Here is a 14,752-nt window from a genome sequence, read left to right on the forward strand (position 1 = left end):
TTTTTAATTGGATGTTGACTGTCCAGGACAAGGTTTTGTGAACTCTGATGGAGACATTTACTTTATCTTTGCCCTGCTTGCTCATTCAGGTCCCCACTAGTAGAGATGACTGGTACATACTCTTACATAATGCCTTGGTAGAGATCAAGGTCAATCCCAAACATTTCGGTTTATAAAATGTTTTCTATTTTCTCTAAATCGACCCCTTAGGATGATTAAAACAAAATTTTGTTCTTATTTTTAAAATTATATTTGTTTTCTATCATTTACAGATACCCTTTTCTCCCTTTGGCTAACTGATCAATTAGTAAGCTCTTGGATTTTTGGAAATTGTTAACATTGATAGACATTTTCCATTTTTAATTGTTTCTACCCTTCAGATACGCTCTGAGGTTTAGTCTACACCAGGAATTGACGAACTATGGGGAGCCAAATCCCACCTGCCTAACGCCTGTTTTTGTATAATAAGAGTAAAGAATGGTTTTTACATTTTTAAATGCTTGGGGGTAAAAAGACCATTTAGTGATACATCAAAATTATATGAAACTTGTACTTTGGTGTCCATAGCTTGGTTGGAACACAGGTGTACCCATTCATTTTTTTATATTGTGCAATACAATGGCAGCGTAGTTGTGACAGACTGTATAACCCATAAAGACTAATGTATTTATGACCTGACCCTTTATAGAAAAAGCTTGCTGACCCTGATTTATACTATTCCCAAGGCCCATCATGAAAAGGGACAAATTGTTATTTTCAACCTACCAAAACTTTTGTGTTCATGGGAAAACTTGCTCCTTTCAGGAAATGCCCTTTAATGGGTATATCTCAAATCACACACAATAATGAGAAGCTAAGATACCTGTACACTACTGAAAACGACTTTTTATTGTGGGTAAATCACATACCTGAAAATACGTCCTCTGGCAGGCAAGCCTGAGACTATGGGTGATGGAGAAACCAACCCACCCACCCACCCACTGGGCTTTGGAGTGGAGGAAACACCCAGAGGCTTTTGGATGGGGACTGGGAGCCAGGCCTGCCACCTTTGGAGCTGAGGCTACGAGGAGACCCCTGAGAGGACTCTCAGCAATTTGTCCTATCTTCATTGCATGTGTTCATTCCCTACCTCCTTTGGTGTCATCCTCGTATCCCAGGGTTTAAACGCTCAGCTTCTGGAACTAGGCTCTGTATATTTAGATTTCAACTCTTCCATTTACTAGTGTTAATTTGGGGTGGGTTTCATAGGCCCATCCACCCTGATCTATAGCAATTAATAACAAAATTATTTGTTTTAAGCCACAAAGTTTTAGGGAGGTTTGGTGCACATCAATAAATAACCTAAACACTCCTTTAACAATGCTTCTAAATAGGCGTTTATCCAATTTTGCTTCCATTTCTGTAAGAGCCACCTGTCATCAGTCTCCCTGCCTTATTAAAATGTCCTCTTAATGTATCCTCTGTGTTGATGTCATAGTAATCTTTCTAAACTATTCTTTCTCCAATGTTTAAAATCCTTCAAATTCTCTAACCTCATTTAAACAAAAACTCCTTAGCATTCTACAGGTACTGATGTCTCGCATTTTTCCCTTATTCTCTATCTCCCCACCCTGCCTTTGCACCCCATGCTCATCCTATGGGACCCCCTTGCCACCACTGAACATTATGTTCTTTTCATACCTCTGTGCCTTTGCATATGCTATTCCTTCTCCCTAAGACATCCTCTCCCCTCCTTCTCTAACTAGGAAGGCTATCAAACGCCTCAAGGATTACCTTCTCCATGCTTTTCTCGAAAACCTCCATTCTCAGTTAGATGCCCTTCCTTTTTGTGTGCCTTTATCACACCACTCATACTCAGATCTGACAAAATTGTCAGTTCTCCTAAGCTAGCTGGGTATTACTATTCTAGAGATTATCAGAGAGAAGTTAATTCATCCTATACAACTTCCTTCTTAAAATTTATTTATTGATCTTAGAGGGAGAGAAACAATTTTTTGTCCCACTTATTTATGCACTCATTGGTTGATTCTTGTATGTGCCCTGACCAGGGATCAAACCCACAACCCTGGCATATCAGTTTGATGCTCTAACCAACTGAGCTACCTGGCCAGGGCCTAGCTCATGCTCATTCATTAAAAAAGAACATGTGAATAACTACTGTCTTCTAAGGAATTCAAAGAAAAAATACAGAAATAATCCTAAGAAGTTAACTTCTGAAAACAAATATCTAAGTTTTCCAAGATTTGGTCTCTGCCACATCATTACAATTATGAACTCTGTGGTGTCTGGCACATAGTCAGCACCCGATCATTTGTGGAGTTGTCTTTCCCCTTCATTGTTTAAATGATCTCCATCTTAAGTTGTATTCAAATAGGCTTTTCAGTCACTCAGTGACTAAAACAGGTTTGGAGACCCAGGCCTGAGAACTACTAGTTTGAATGACCAGCCATTTAAAACTGTGAAAGATGCCCGACTGGTGTGGCTAAGTGGTTGAGCATTGACCCATGAACCAGGTTGTGGTTCGATTCCGTCAGGGCACGTGCCTGGGTTGCAGGCGAGATCCCCCGTAGGCGAGATTGGTTGCAGGAGGCAGCCAATCAATGATTCTCATCATTGATGTTTCTATCTCTCTCCCCCTTCCTCTCTGAGATAATAAAAACATATTGAAAAGTAAAATAAAATAAAACTGTGAGTCTGTCAAATACTTAAAATTTCATTTCACTTTGATGAAACACAAACCTTAACCCATTATATGTTCACTTTGAAATGGAGGCAGTGATATGAAACTAAGAATAAAACATAATAGTTTCAAGAAATGTGTGAAATATAAATACAGTGAAACTATAAATAGGTATCCAACCAAACTTTTATTGGTGTTTTATTGCAATCTACTTTCATCAATAAGGGGAAAGAAACCATAAGAACTCCGATCAGATTTTATTTAACAAAGCAGTTTTTCATGAATGCTTAAGGTCAGTGTATAATCAGCTCAGCTTCCAGTATCAACTTGAGTACCTCATCATGGAAATTTAGGCCAGAATGACAACAGTAAGCCATCACAAGATCCTAATTCCTCTATAATTAAACCATATTTTACATATAATTTTTGGGACAGTATACTAATACTCTATAATAAATAAAGATTTTAAAAATGTGTTGCTTAGCCCTTGTTGAAATTCAATTATTAGCATATTCTTTAAGTACTCCAGTTAATAAAGGTTTGATTGTACTTCAAGAACTCTGACTTTTCCAAAGATAAAAAAATTAGTTCTTGTTATGACAAAAATTAAGCTTAAAAGCACATTCACACTTGTCCTTAAAAGCATGTTTACATCATATATGAGATAACCTGGAGACATGGTTCATACGGCAAAAAGTCATATGCAAAGAACAACTAGAGGGCAATCCTCCCATCTCCACATCCTCCAAAAAGCCACACTCGGCCTCAGTGTAAAAGTTATTCTTTTATTGCCATGCTACAAAATGTATGAAGTTGGCACTGATAGGGAGAAACAGAGAACAAAGGGTGGGGGGAGAGAGAGGGCAAAAGATGTTGTTACATATATAACAAGGTTTTAATCAACAGTGGTAAATTTTACCATTATTAAAAATGCAAACCAAATTTAAAATGCTGACATGAAACAGCATTAAAATACAATTTATGCATAGTACAGTATCACTTATGTCTTTTATTAGAGAAATGTGGAATGTTTATAAAAGAAATTAACCATAGGGGTAAAATTCATATCTCATATACAATTTGGCAATGGTAGTCCCACTGTTAAACAATTTTTTTTATAAAAGAAAAAAATTAAAAATCTAATAAGCTACCTTTATACAAAGTTGCTATATTTATGCCTTTATGTAGGAAAAAAAACATTTATAATGCAAATTAGGACATACAATAATCTTACAATATCATACAATGTAATGAAAATAAAAACATAACACAAAATTCGTCCTTTATAAAAATGTATATTTTGCATTTACTAATGCAAATGTGGCACACCGGTGACTACTGTACTATTAATACCAGTCCATCATAGAATTGCAATTGTAATGATGCTACAAAAGAATTGTGTTATACCCCCAAAAAATGAGGCAATAGGAATGGGGAATAGGTAATGTAAAGAACAGGAAAGATAGATATGGTGCTGGTTTGGGCAGAGTATATTGTAGTATGTCATAAAATAGTTGTTAATTTTTCAAGCCAGAAACATTTTCTATACATTCTAGAATTTCGTACCAATGCCTTTATTCAAATTTGGCAAACATCAGGGAAAAGGTGATTAGTACCATATACCTCACATACCAAAAATATGAATGAGATGCCAATAAATCAGTTACTTTTGAATGTTGTTGTCTCTGATGGTATGTCTATTTCAAGGACATATATATGTATATATACACGTATATATACATATATATTTACACATATGCACATACTACACATTGCACAAAACACTTGGGTATTATGGGTTAGGAATAGCACAGGGGGGAGTGGGAAGTACTTTTTAGCTTGTTAAAACTTTTACCTTGAGGCAAAAAATACGGTGGCACATTATTGGGAAATTATGAAAACATAAGGCCCCTGTCCCATTTTTAATAGAACATTATTGAGGTACATTTTTACATGTTGTGCCACAGATTTCCTTGGGGGGGGTGATAAACACTAGCTTGACTTGTAACATTGAACTGTGGGGTCAACATCAATATCTATAAAAACAAAGATTGCTTGGCAAATTTTCCTAAGTCCCAAATGTGATCTATTCTGGATATACTGGGAAGTGAAAAGGTTTTTGCTGAGTCTTCTAGAGTAAAGTGCATATCTCATCACTCCACAGCAGCAGTAAATAAAAGGAACTATTTGCCAATCTTCCTGGAGGGAGAGAAGGCACCGTATTTTCATTTTTAAAGAAAAATGAAACTGGGAAATAAAACACACTAAGAAAAAACACAGTCAATACCCATATCAGTTTCCAACCCTGGTCTGGGATAAAAGCTGTTATGATCTATACAGATAAAGGAGAATTCTATTTGGGAAAATATATGAACAATGATTATATTTCCAAAACTGAAAAGTGGGATCACATGGTCTAGCAACAGAACAGAATATCTAAAATTAGGTCTGTCTCAGGAAATCTGAAACATATGGTCACAATTATATCGCAATAAAATATTTCATTCTAAAATGCACCTATTAATAGGTACATTCTTCCATGATAGAGCTTAGTGCCCATTACTAAACTACTGCGAAGGACAAGGAGTGTTCTACATTACTTTTTATTAAATAGGAACCCAGGTGATTTCCAGAGACATCTAGAAATTAACACCAGTTGTATGTGTACATCTTCCTAATACTCATAGTACCTAAAATCAAATTCTTAGCAGACAAATTGGTCCCATTTTCATTTTTAAAGCACATAGTATTTAAAGCATAAACTGCAATGATTACATTGGAGTTACCTAAAAAACATAATAACTAATTAGAATCTAGAAGGAAAGGTGAAAAGGATGAGAAAAAGAAAATAAAGTACCCAACCTCCAAAATGAATAAATAGGTCAGCCCTTCCATTTGGAGGTTAATGTTCTGTCTCGACTGCTTATTTCAGAGAAAACCATGTGTACTAATTCCATCACAATTCTTATTCCACATTACAAAAATCACATAAATTTGGCACGGTCAGCAATCTACTCAGAAGAAAACGTAAATGCAACAATATATTAAAATGGAAACTGCACACCTCTACCACTGCTCTCTTTTTAGGGAACAGTGAACACTTTAGTAAGCACCAAGTTCACAGAAAAAAAGAGATTCTGCTATGCGCATAAACCAATGGCACTGAAAATAACAGACACCTTTAATAATTTATTTTCTTTATAATGGTCCCATTCTAATATTTCCCTAATCCATTCACTGTCCTATAATTGGTTATTTATTGAACAGGTTGGATGCTATATGTCTGAAACTTTTTCATGCTAAATTAACCTTAGTTACATCTGGTAGATCCAGATCATAATCTCAAACTTCCTCATATTTAGAGAAAAATGGTAAAATATTTTGCAAGGTTACCTAACCTTCTTTTCACTCTACCTTCTCTTGTCTTCTCTAGTGTTTGGGAAACTGAAATATTCTTGATTTTCCAAGAGTTGGACATATGACCTCTTGTCAGTTTATGTAAGCTTCAATTCATTTTAAATCCTAAATTATGACATAATTTCATTGCTACAACACTTCCACTGTACCTGCTATGCTGGCAATAATCTTAACATTCCATTGAAATCAGGGATAATCAAAGATCCAGCTATGAGCGAAAGGACAGCAGAGCTGAGGAGCACTACAGTGGGCAAAATACAACTGCAGCCATGTGACTTGAGAGGATCACTGCTAAAGTGCTGGGGTGAGTGCCCACAGAGAAACAGTACCTTTAGGGAGCTTTGCATGTTAAAAGTAGATTCCTTTTTTTCCTCAGCTGCTAAAGAGATCACCTATGGACACAAGTAAAATTTAAAACTGAGAGAATGTTTTTATCAACAACTTGAAAAGTAAACAGCATATAAATAAATACTGGACAAGGGCAACCCTGTTATAGAATAACAGTAAGTTCCAAATGAACCTTCAAAACCACGATTTGACAAAAATGCAAACTAAACAACAATAAACACATAATCCAATTTTAAAACTATATACAAACTCAAACATTTTAAATTGAAAAGGACATTAAGCAACAAAATAAGACATCCCAAACACCAAAGGAGAAAAAACTGAAGGTAAATGGCAATCTAATGGCACAAATGCCTCCAGAAACAATGTTATTGTTAATAATCCATAGAGGAGACACTTTCAAGAGATCATGGTTCAGATTTCCAAATGCTTTTGGGTAAAATGACCTGAGACTGATTCTTGAGCCTATTTTAATTCTGATTAAGATATCTGGGCATGCCCTTCCAATGACATCATGAGATGAATGCACAAAAAATCTTGTCTCCTTCCCGCCTTTCAATACACCAACAACAAACCATATTCACAACACAGGACTCTTTCTAGTAAGCTGAAGGCAAAGGAGCTGACTGGTACATAAGGAGTGTGGTACTTCTATTTCCTTTACATATGGTTTGGCTCAAGTCAAAAAGCCTACAGATAGTGAAATAAAGGATTCCTCATGTTACATGCTGGACGCCACATACCATGAACAGTGAATCTACAAATATCACTTTCAAAGCCTAGAGTTATCTGCTAGCAATGCACATCAAGAGGCTTTATAAAATGTCTGAAATGCCAACCATGACTTAGACATGATATGCCTAAGTCCAGAATATTGATAAAAATCAACCAGCATGTCACTCACTTCAACTCTTATTTTAAATAGGCACTGTGAAAATGGGAGTGCTGCTGTACAGTAATGAGTAGTATATAATGAAATTAGTGTTCTTTAATGAGTACCTGCTCTACATTAATTCCCTTTAGTTAAAGAAGCACATGAAATATTAAAAAAAAAATTATCAGTCTATAAAAGGAGTTAGTGTTTAGAAATGAAAATGAAGCACTTGCATCTTCATTTTTTAAAAATTCACAAAGGTGCAAACAATGTAATGCTTTCCAGGCTCACATGGGCAGATCAGTACTATTATGTCTAGTTTTCCTAGATGTACCATCATCTCGTGGTAGTGCTTTCTGCAAATTTGACATAGCAGCAGTTTTCTCAATGTCTATCACAGCATACAGCTCTGTGCGCCTCGTAGGGGTCTGTGGAAGAGGAGTCGTAGGTGTTTTTGGAGTCTGAGGGTTGTCGGAGTCACTGCCACCTTCCAAGTCAACCTGTATGTAATTGAGCTGCCTGTGTTCTAAACTCGGGCGTCTGATATCAAAGTTAAAGACTGTCGGTATACAGTCCCGACGCCTTGAATATTCTATTTTGTGAGCACTTGCTGGCACTGTTACATTCTCCGTATTTACATAGTTATGCATTGGGTCTAGATTATTATGGTAGCCATTGAGAGATGGGGTCTTTGGTCCTAAATTATCATCTTCATCCCTACTTAGCTTGCGGGCTTCCCAAACAGGAGGCAAAGATGGTAAATTTTCATAGTTTAATAATGCAGTTCTTCTCTGAGCCGAGTTGTTGATATTCTGGGTATCGGAGGTACTGGTGGATGTCAGGCGACCTCTCCGGACCCCTGAGGCACTAGGGATAGATAACCCATTTATGTTTTCATACACCAGTTTGTTAACAGAGGGTGCATCTCTTCGTTCATCACTGTCATATCCAGTGTCCCACTCTGTGTTATTTGCACCACTTCCACTGACTTGATCTCTTCCAATTTTCTCCAGTTTCTCTTTTTCCATTAATTGTTTTTGTACAGGAGTTGGTCCTAAGACAAATCTGACTACTTCAGGTTCAAGAAGAATCTGAGGGTCCCTGTCCTCAATACTAGTTGGTTCTTCTTTTGGAGTGTTGCTTTCAGCATTAGAAATCCTCGCCTCCAACGGGACATGCACACTTGCACAATTTTTCCGCTCCTCTTGCACACCTGTAGTGTTGACATAGGTATGTACCTAAAACAAGAAAGTGAATCAGTAAATTGCTTAAGAAAATAAAAATAAAACAAAATGTCTAACCATATTAGTTAATTTTATTAATTTTCACTCTAAAACACTCTTGCTTTGAAGCTTTTGCACATGGTGTTTACTAATTAAAAGGGGTGTAGGAATGTAGCTTCTAAATTTGATAAAAGAATAACTAACATGCAAAACTATACTTGATAGTGAAATACAAAAAGCATTCTGTAAAAAAAAAAAAATCAGGAACACATAGGGGTTATCATTTTGGTGGTGTTCTAGAATTACCATGAACACATTAAACCATGATTCAGAAATAAATAAGTATTAAGGAAATGAAAAAGTTATCATTATTTATGAATGACTTGACTATTTAGAGAAATAAATGCTACTAGATTTAGTGAGTTTTGTAAAATGCACAGATATAAAATAAATACTACCTACAAAGAGGTAATCACTAAACTGATAATGAAAAGTTCAGTGGTATTTTTGGGGACAATATAAAAAACACTTAGAAGCCTATATACAAAATTTGAAAAATGCAAAATTACAAGAAATGTAATTATATAAGAATTCATGTACTATGTTAAAGAACACAAAGAAATGAATTTTAAAACAATAAAAATTTCTTAATGATAAATGACCATGCAGTTTACAGAAGATAAGTGTATAACTAATTAACACATAGACAGTGTTTAACCAGATACTTCATTCCTAAATGAAAAACAGAATAGTCAAGGAATTACATAGCTCTGTATAAAAACATCGACAACGAAACCTACCTTCCAGCTAGTAGTCCACTAATTATAAAAAATATAACATAAGCAGTAGCACCAATGGAAATTGATTGGAGGTTATTTAACTTTATTTATAGATGCGCCTCTCCTGAGAACCCACAAATGACTGTAATGCTAAGTTTCCCTCGACACCTGTACACAGTTCAGCATATGTCAGCAAACATCTGCTATTTCCTCTGATTATTCACTACAAAAGTCACATACTAACAGTGAAAGCTAAATAAATTCAAACCGACTACCATCTTCAACTCCACGCAAGCCATCATCCCGTTAGACAGCAGCACACGCTTACCTGTTCCTCAGCCACAAGCAGAGGATGTGTGGATTCTTCACCTACGGAAGGTAAGCGCGCACTGCCCACAGAAGGATGTCTGCTTGAGGGATGGGACGAAGCATCTCCAAAGGAGGGATATCGGGGATAGCCATTAGGTAAGTTCTGAGCAGCAAACCCTGGAGCTGAGTTTGTTTATTGGTTTAAGAAGAGAAAAGCAGGATACAGAGGCAGGGGAGAGAGAATAAAAATGAATGAGAATACAATTCATTTTTGGATCAAGGAAGGTGTTTCTGGCAAGACAGCAGAAACCAGAGCACAAACAGCACCCACTCCGTGCCAACTTTCCATTCACATTTTAGATATCGAACAGTTAATGTTATAGTTAAAATATTAAATACGTTTATAATTATAGCTAATAGCTTTTTAAAACTGATGACCATTACTCTTACTATGCTAGCCAATGGTGATTTCTAACATTTTATAGATTAAATATCCATAGTCTATAGTTTATAAATGGCTGTTAATCAAAGTACAAAAAGGAACAGCCCTGGCTGATGTGGCTCAGTTGGTTGAGTGTTGTCCCAATGCACCGAAAGGTCTTGGGTTCAATTCCTGGTCAGGGCACACACCAGATTATGGATTTGGTCTCCAGTAGGGGATGTGCAGGAGGCAGCTGATCCATTGCACTGTCACATCAATGTTTCTCTCTCTCTCTCTCTCTCTCTCTCTCTCTCTCCCTCTCCCTCTCTCCCTCCCCCCCTTCCTCTCAATCAATACAATCACATAAGAAAAAATATTCTTGCTTGCTTTAAAAAAAAAAAATACAAGAAGGAACAGGCTGACAGATCTCGGGGGGGGGGGGGCAGGGAGGTGATGGGACAGGAAGAAACTAACCAAAGAACTTATATGCATAGCCCATGGATACAGACAATAGTGTGGGGCAAGAGCTGGGGGGGGGGGGGGGGAATAGAAGACATCTGTAATACAAGAAAAATGGGTACTTACTTGTAGGTGTTCGAGGTGTTCTGGGGACTTCCAATTCTGTCTGATGATTACTCCTTTCAACAACTGGCTCTTCCACGACATTTATACTATTATTTTGCATAATCTCTTGCAACATGTTAAATAATTCTTCTGCACGGGAACACTTAAAGGCAAAGATTCCTATGAATATAAACCATAACGGAACAATAGTTACCACATCTTTAAAAAAGATACAAGAGCACCTGTCAAAGAATAAAATTGTAAAATAAGCATTCTGTGTACCAATAGCAAGAAAGGCTTTTTAATAAATGTCTGATAAATTAATGATATTCGCAGTTTCAAAACATAAACTCAAAAGAAAGTTCACAAAATAATTTTCATTTGTCTAATAATTTTCATTTGATGAAGCATCTACAAATGAGGAATATCGGGGATATCCATTAGGTAAGTTCTAAGCAGCAAACCCTGGAGCTGAGCTCAGGGAGATGGCCCAAAATAAGGCAAAGACAAGATTTGTACACTTCCTTCAGTTTGCTTTTTAACAGCAGGGGGAGCCCAACTCACCATTACCAAGGTGATCCTTTACCATCTGACAGGCCCTGGTTCTGATCATGTTTAATTATTATAATAGTTCTGTAAAGCAAGGATTATCATTCACCTCTGATAGAGAAAAACAGAGGTAACTTGCCCAAGGCCTTTCAAACTGTAGGTAGCAAAATAATCAAACTATGCACTGTTTGACTCCAAAATTTAGGTTCTTTCCCCAACAAGTTACAACAGTAAAACACACAGTCAGTTTACTGGGACTAATCATTTACTGAAAATCTTAAAGCTAACATGAGTCAAAATTCTGGATATAGAGAATGTGATTAATAAGTGCTTGCTAAATAAATACATAGTTTACTATATCTCTTTTCTTAACAAGGCAATTATTTTGGTAATTTTTTTCTATCAGGAGAAAGTAAAATGTCAAACATTGCATATAGAATGATTGAAAGAATAGTATTTCAAATTTGACCCAGGTTTGCAGGAAAAAAATTAAAAGCTCTATCTACCTTGTCCAGTTTGACACCGTCGACCACTTTCAAAAGAGAAGAGATTCGAATCATAGCCATAGCGTCGCAGGCAGAGGTAGTGCCATTTTACCGAGTCACGTTTGCGAGTATATAAAATCAGTTCTGTGTCTGTAAGTTCCATTATGCCAGAACCTAACTCATTCCCATCATCATCCACATTAATGACCTAAAAAAGAAAGTTGAATTAATGCTAACCTAATGCTTCCACTTGCCAGTCATACTCTCATTTCACTGATTTGTCAGGAAAATATGTTGTTGGTGATTGGTCCAGTTAGTCATTTCTTTGTTAGTTCATTCATCAACCAATGTGTATGTAGGACTATGTAGCAGTATAATGCCTATTTCATATCTGCAAGGAACTCCCACTCCCACTGGGGAGGTAAATTCATGTTAAGATAAGGCCTTATACTACTGAGTTTCAGAAAATGGCCAGAGACTATGAAGAATAGATATTGCTTAGGGAGAACTTCCTATACTCCTGGAACTGGGCAAAGTGTTATACATGTATTTATCCCATTTAATCCATATAACACTCCTAAACTGCAGGTAATACTGTCTTCTCCATCTTACAAAAATCAAACAAAACTTAGTGACAGTGTAACCTGTCCAAGGTCACAAAGCTATGAAGCAGAGGGTTGTAACCTATGCCTAAGTTTGTATGATCCAAAGGCTGTGATTTATAGCAGACTGAGGGCAGACTACAAGAGACACTAAAGAGCTGTGGATGAGTAAGGAATGGAGCATTTAGCCTCTAGGTAACAGAACACCACAAAATTTCAGAATGATGAAAGAAGAAGATTAATTTGATGCCAACTGCAGGACAGATCACAATGGTGACTCAAGGTAGAGTCCAGTTAAGAAATTATCCAGCCATGAATCAATGACTGGAGGTGGTGACAGCATTAAAGAGGAACTATAAAATGGCATTCTAAAGAAAGTAATATCAGAACTATGTGGCTAACTGAATACAGGGGACCAAAGGGAAAGTAAAAAAGGATTCCACATGGTCAGTGAGAAAATGTCATCATCATTTGGTAAAACAAGAAAAGGCAGAGTGAACAAGAAGGAAAATAAAGGGTCTGAAGATAAAAGCGAAAAAGATATATTAAGGGAAGGAAAAGAATATCCAAATAGGCAATAAGAGATATAATTCGAGCAGTTTTACTGACCTTAAACTTGTTCCGATGGTTATCTGGGACAGTGTCTTTATCTGGACAGCTACAACAGCTACCCATGGCTTCTTTCAGAAGACCATGTGAGCGCTATGTGAAAGATAATTTAGAAAAAATTATTAGATGTAGGATATAAAAATCGTAAAATAAAAAGCTTTAGAAATCTTCTAAAACAAGCCCTGCATTATTTTGATGAGGAAAATTAAGCCCAAGAAAGTAGCTAGATTTCACATGACTAGTGGTAAATTTTGCTCAGTGACAATAATAACTTTGAGGCAGATGTGACAGAAATCTCAAATTTCCAGTTTAATTTGCAAAGGTCTGCCTATTTTTAAATTATCTTAAAAAGCAAATCAATTTAAGGTCTCACATGAAGCACTATTTAAACAAAGTCATTCATGGAATTAACCTTTTATGGCTTACCAGGAATTTCATGTCCCTTTTTAATAAATTTCCAAAGGGATGCTAGACTTCTAGCTTGGCAGGTATTTTTTATTACTTATTGTAGTATCCTTTATGTACTCCACCAGACAAGAGTTCATTGGTAAATACGACACAGAAACAAATTTGGAATAGTTCACTAAGAGAGAAAGACAACTCAAAATTCAAGAGTAACTTAAACAGAATATTGGGGAAATGGTAGAGCATATCTATCTAATCCTTCCTTCTTGCAGGAGGTTACAGATAAGAAGTTATAGCTGACATTAAGTGTTCAACAACAGTACAAAAGAACAAAGGAAAAATTCAAAAGAGCACTTACAAACAAGAGAGAGAGAATGAATGTGACAATATCTGAAAAAGCTGGAAAGGGAAAAAGTACAAGCTACAAAACATTAAAAACATAAATCTGATGAAAACGTGCTTAAAATTCTTCAGTGGCTCTTTACTATATTCAGGGAAAAATTCAAAGCTTGTCAATATGCCATGAGGTTCTTCCCAGTCTGTCCCTGTCTACAGATTTAGACTAAACTCGCTTCTTCTCTGCTTCCAGCCCAACCCAGGCATGTTAAACAGTTTCCCAAGAACAGTTTGTTCTCTCACACCCTTCCCTGCTGCTCCCCTTCTGCTTCTTTCCTTTCTCAAGATTCAACCCAGAATGCAGTGTGCTCAGGAACCTTCTCCGACTTCAACCAACTGGGGGAACTATACTTCTTATGTAACCCCCCAAAGCACTCTGGGCTTCCCATTATCCCTACATCTTTCACACTGTTTACTTAGTAGAAATGGTGGTAGGTCGTCTGTTTACTTTTCTTCCCTCCACAGTGAGCTCCTTTCGAGCAGGGATGAACCTTATTCATTTTTGCACTGCCCATGCCTAACACAGCACCTAGCACACAGTAGGTGCTCTAAGTCTCTTGTAAGCTGAACGAACTGTACTAAACAAAGGAAAAGAATGTTTGACAGGCATAAGTATTAAGAAGTTGAAAAAGTATACTAGTGTATAAACCAAAAGAAGTGATAAATAAAATAGTAAAATTAAAACTCATTTTGGTATCTTGCTCTAATATGCCACCTAAGTATCACGGCACAGAGATGCTTAAGTCATAGTATGTATCTCTGAAGAATCATGAGTCTAAAGGGAAAGATAGAGGTATAAACAGATAATACATTATGATAGGCCTTATATGAGAATATAAAGAGTTGTGTGGATACAGAAAAGGGAGCGATCAAATTTATGGGTTAGGCAGGGCAGAAAATACCATTTGAGTTGGCACTTAAAAAGGTGAGTGCCTGGCCAGTGTGGCTCAGTTGGCTGGGCATTGTCCGATGCACCAAAAGGTTGCTGCTGGCTTGATTCTCGGTCAGGTCCCATGCCTGGGTTGTTGGCTCGATCCCCAGTAGAGGGCATGCAGGAGGCAGCTGATCAATGTTTCTCTCTCATCAATGTG

At 36.7% G+C, this 14,752-nt stretch overlaps 1 protein-coding gene across 1 annotated transcript in view; it reads right to left on the bottom strand.

The window, feature by feature from the left end:
- Positions 1 to 5,405: 5,405 nt before the first annotated feature.
- FRS2 (fibroblast growth factor receptor substrate 2) overlaps positions 5,406 to 14,752 on the bottom strand; it is a 90,891-nt gene continuing 81,544 nt past the window's right edge. The window contains exons 5-9 of the mRNA XM_016198792.2: positions 12,861 to 12,953; positions 11,671 to 11,857; positions 10,637 to 10,795; positions 9,650 to 9,813; positions 5,406 to 8,557 (exon numbers count right to left, since the gene is read on the bottom strand). Coding sequence (XP_016054278.1) covers positions 7,607 to 8,557; positions 9,650 to 9,813; positions 10,637 to 10,795; positions 11,671 to 11,857; positions 12,861 to 12,926 — 1,527 coding nt within the window. The 5' untranslated portion in view covers positions 12,927 to 12,953 and the 3' untranslated portion in view covers positions 5,406 to 7,606. The remainder of the gene's footprint in view (positions 8,558 to 9,649; positions 9,814 to 10,636; positions 10,796 to 11,670; positions 11,858 to 12,860; positions 12,954 to 14,752) is intronic.

This window comes from Miniopterus natalensis, chromosome 2, assembly GCF_054644295.1.
Source record: "Miniopterus natalensis isolate mMinNat1 chromosome 2, mMinNat1.hap1, whole genome shotgun sequence".
Classification (NCBI taxonomy): domain Eukaryota; kingdom Metazoa; phylum Chordata; class Mammalia; order Chiroptera; family Miniopteridae; genus Miniopterus; species Miniopterus natalensis.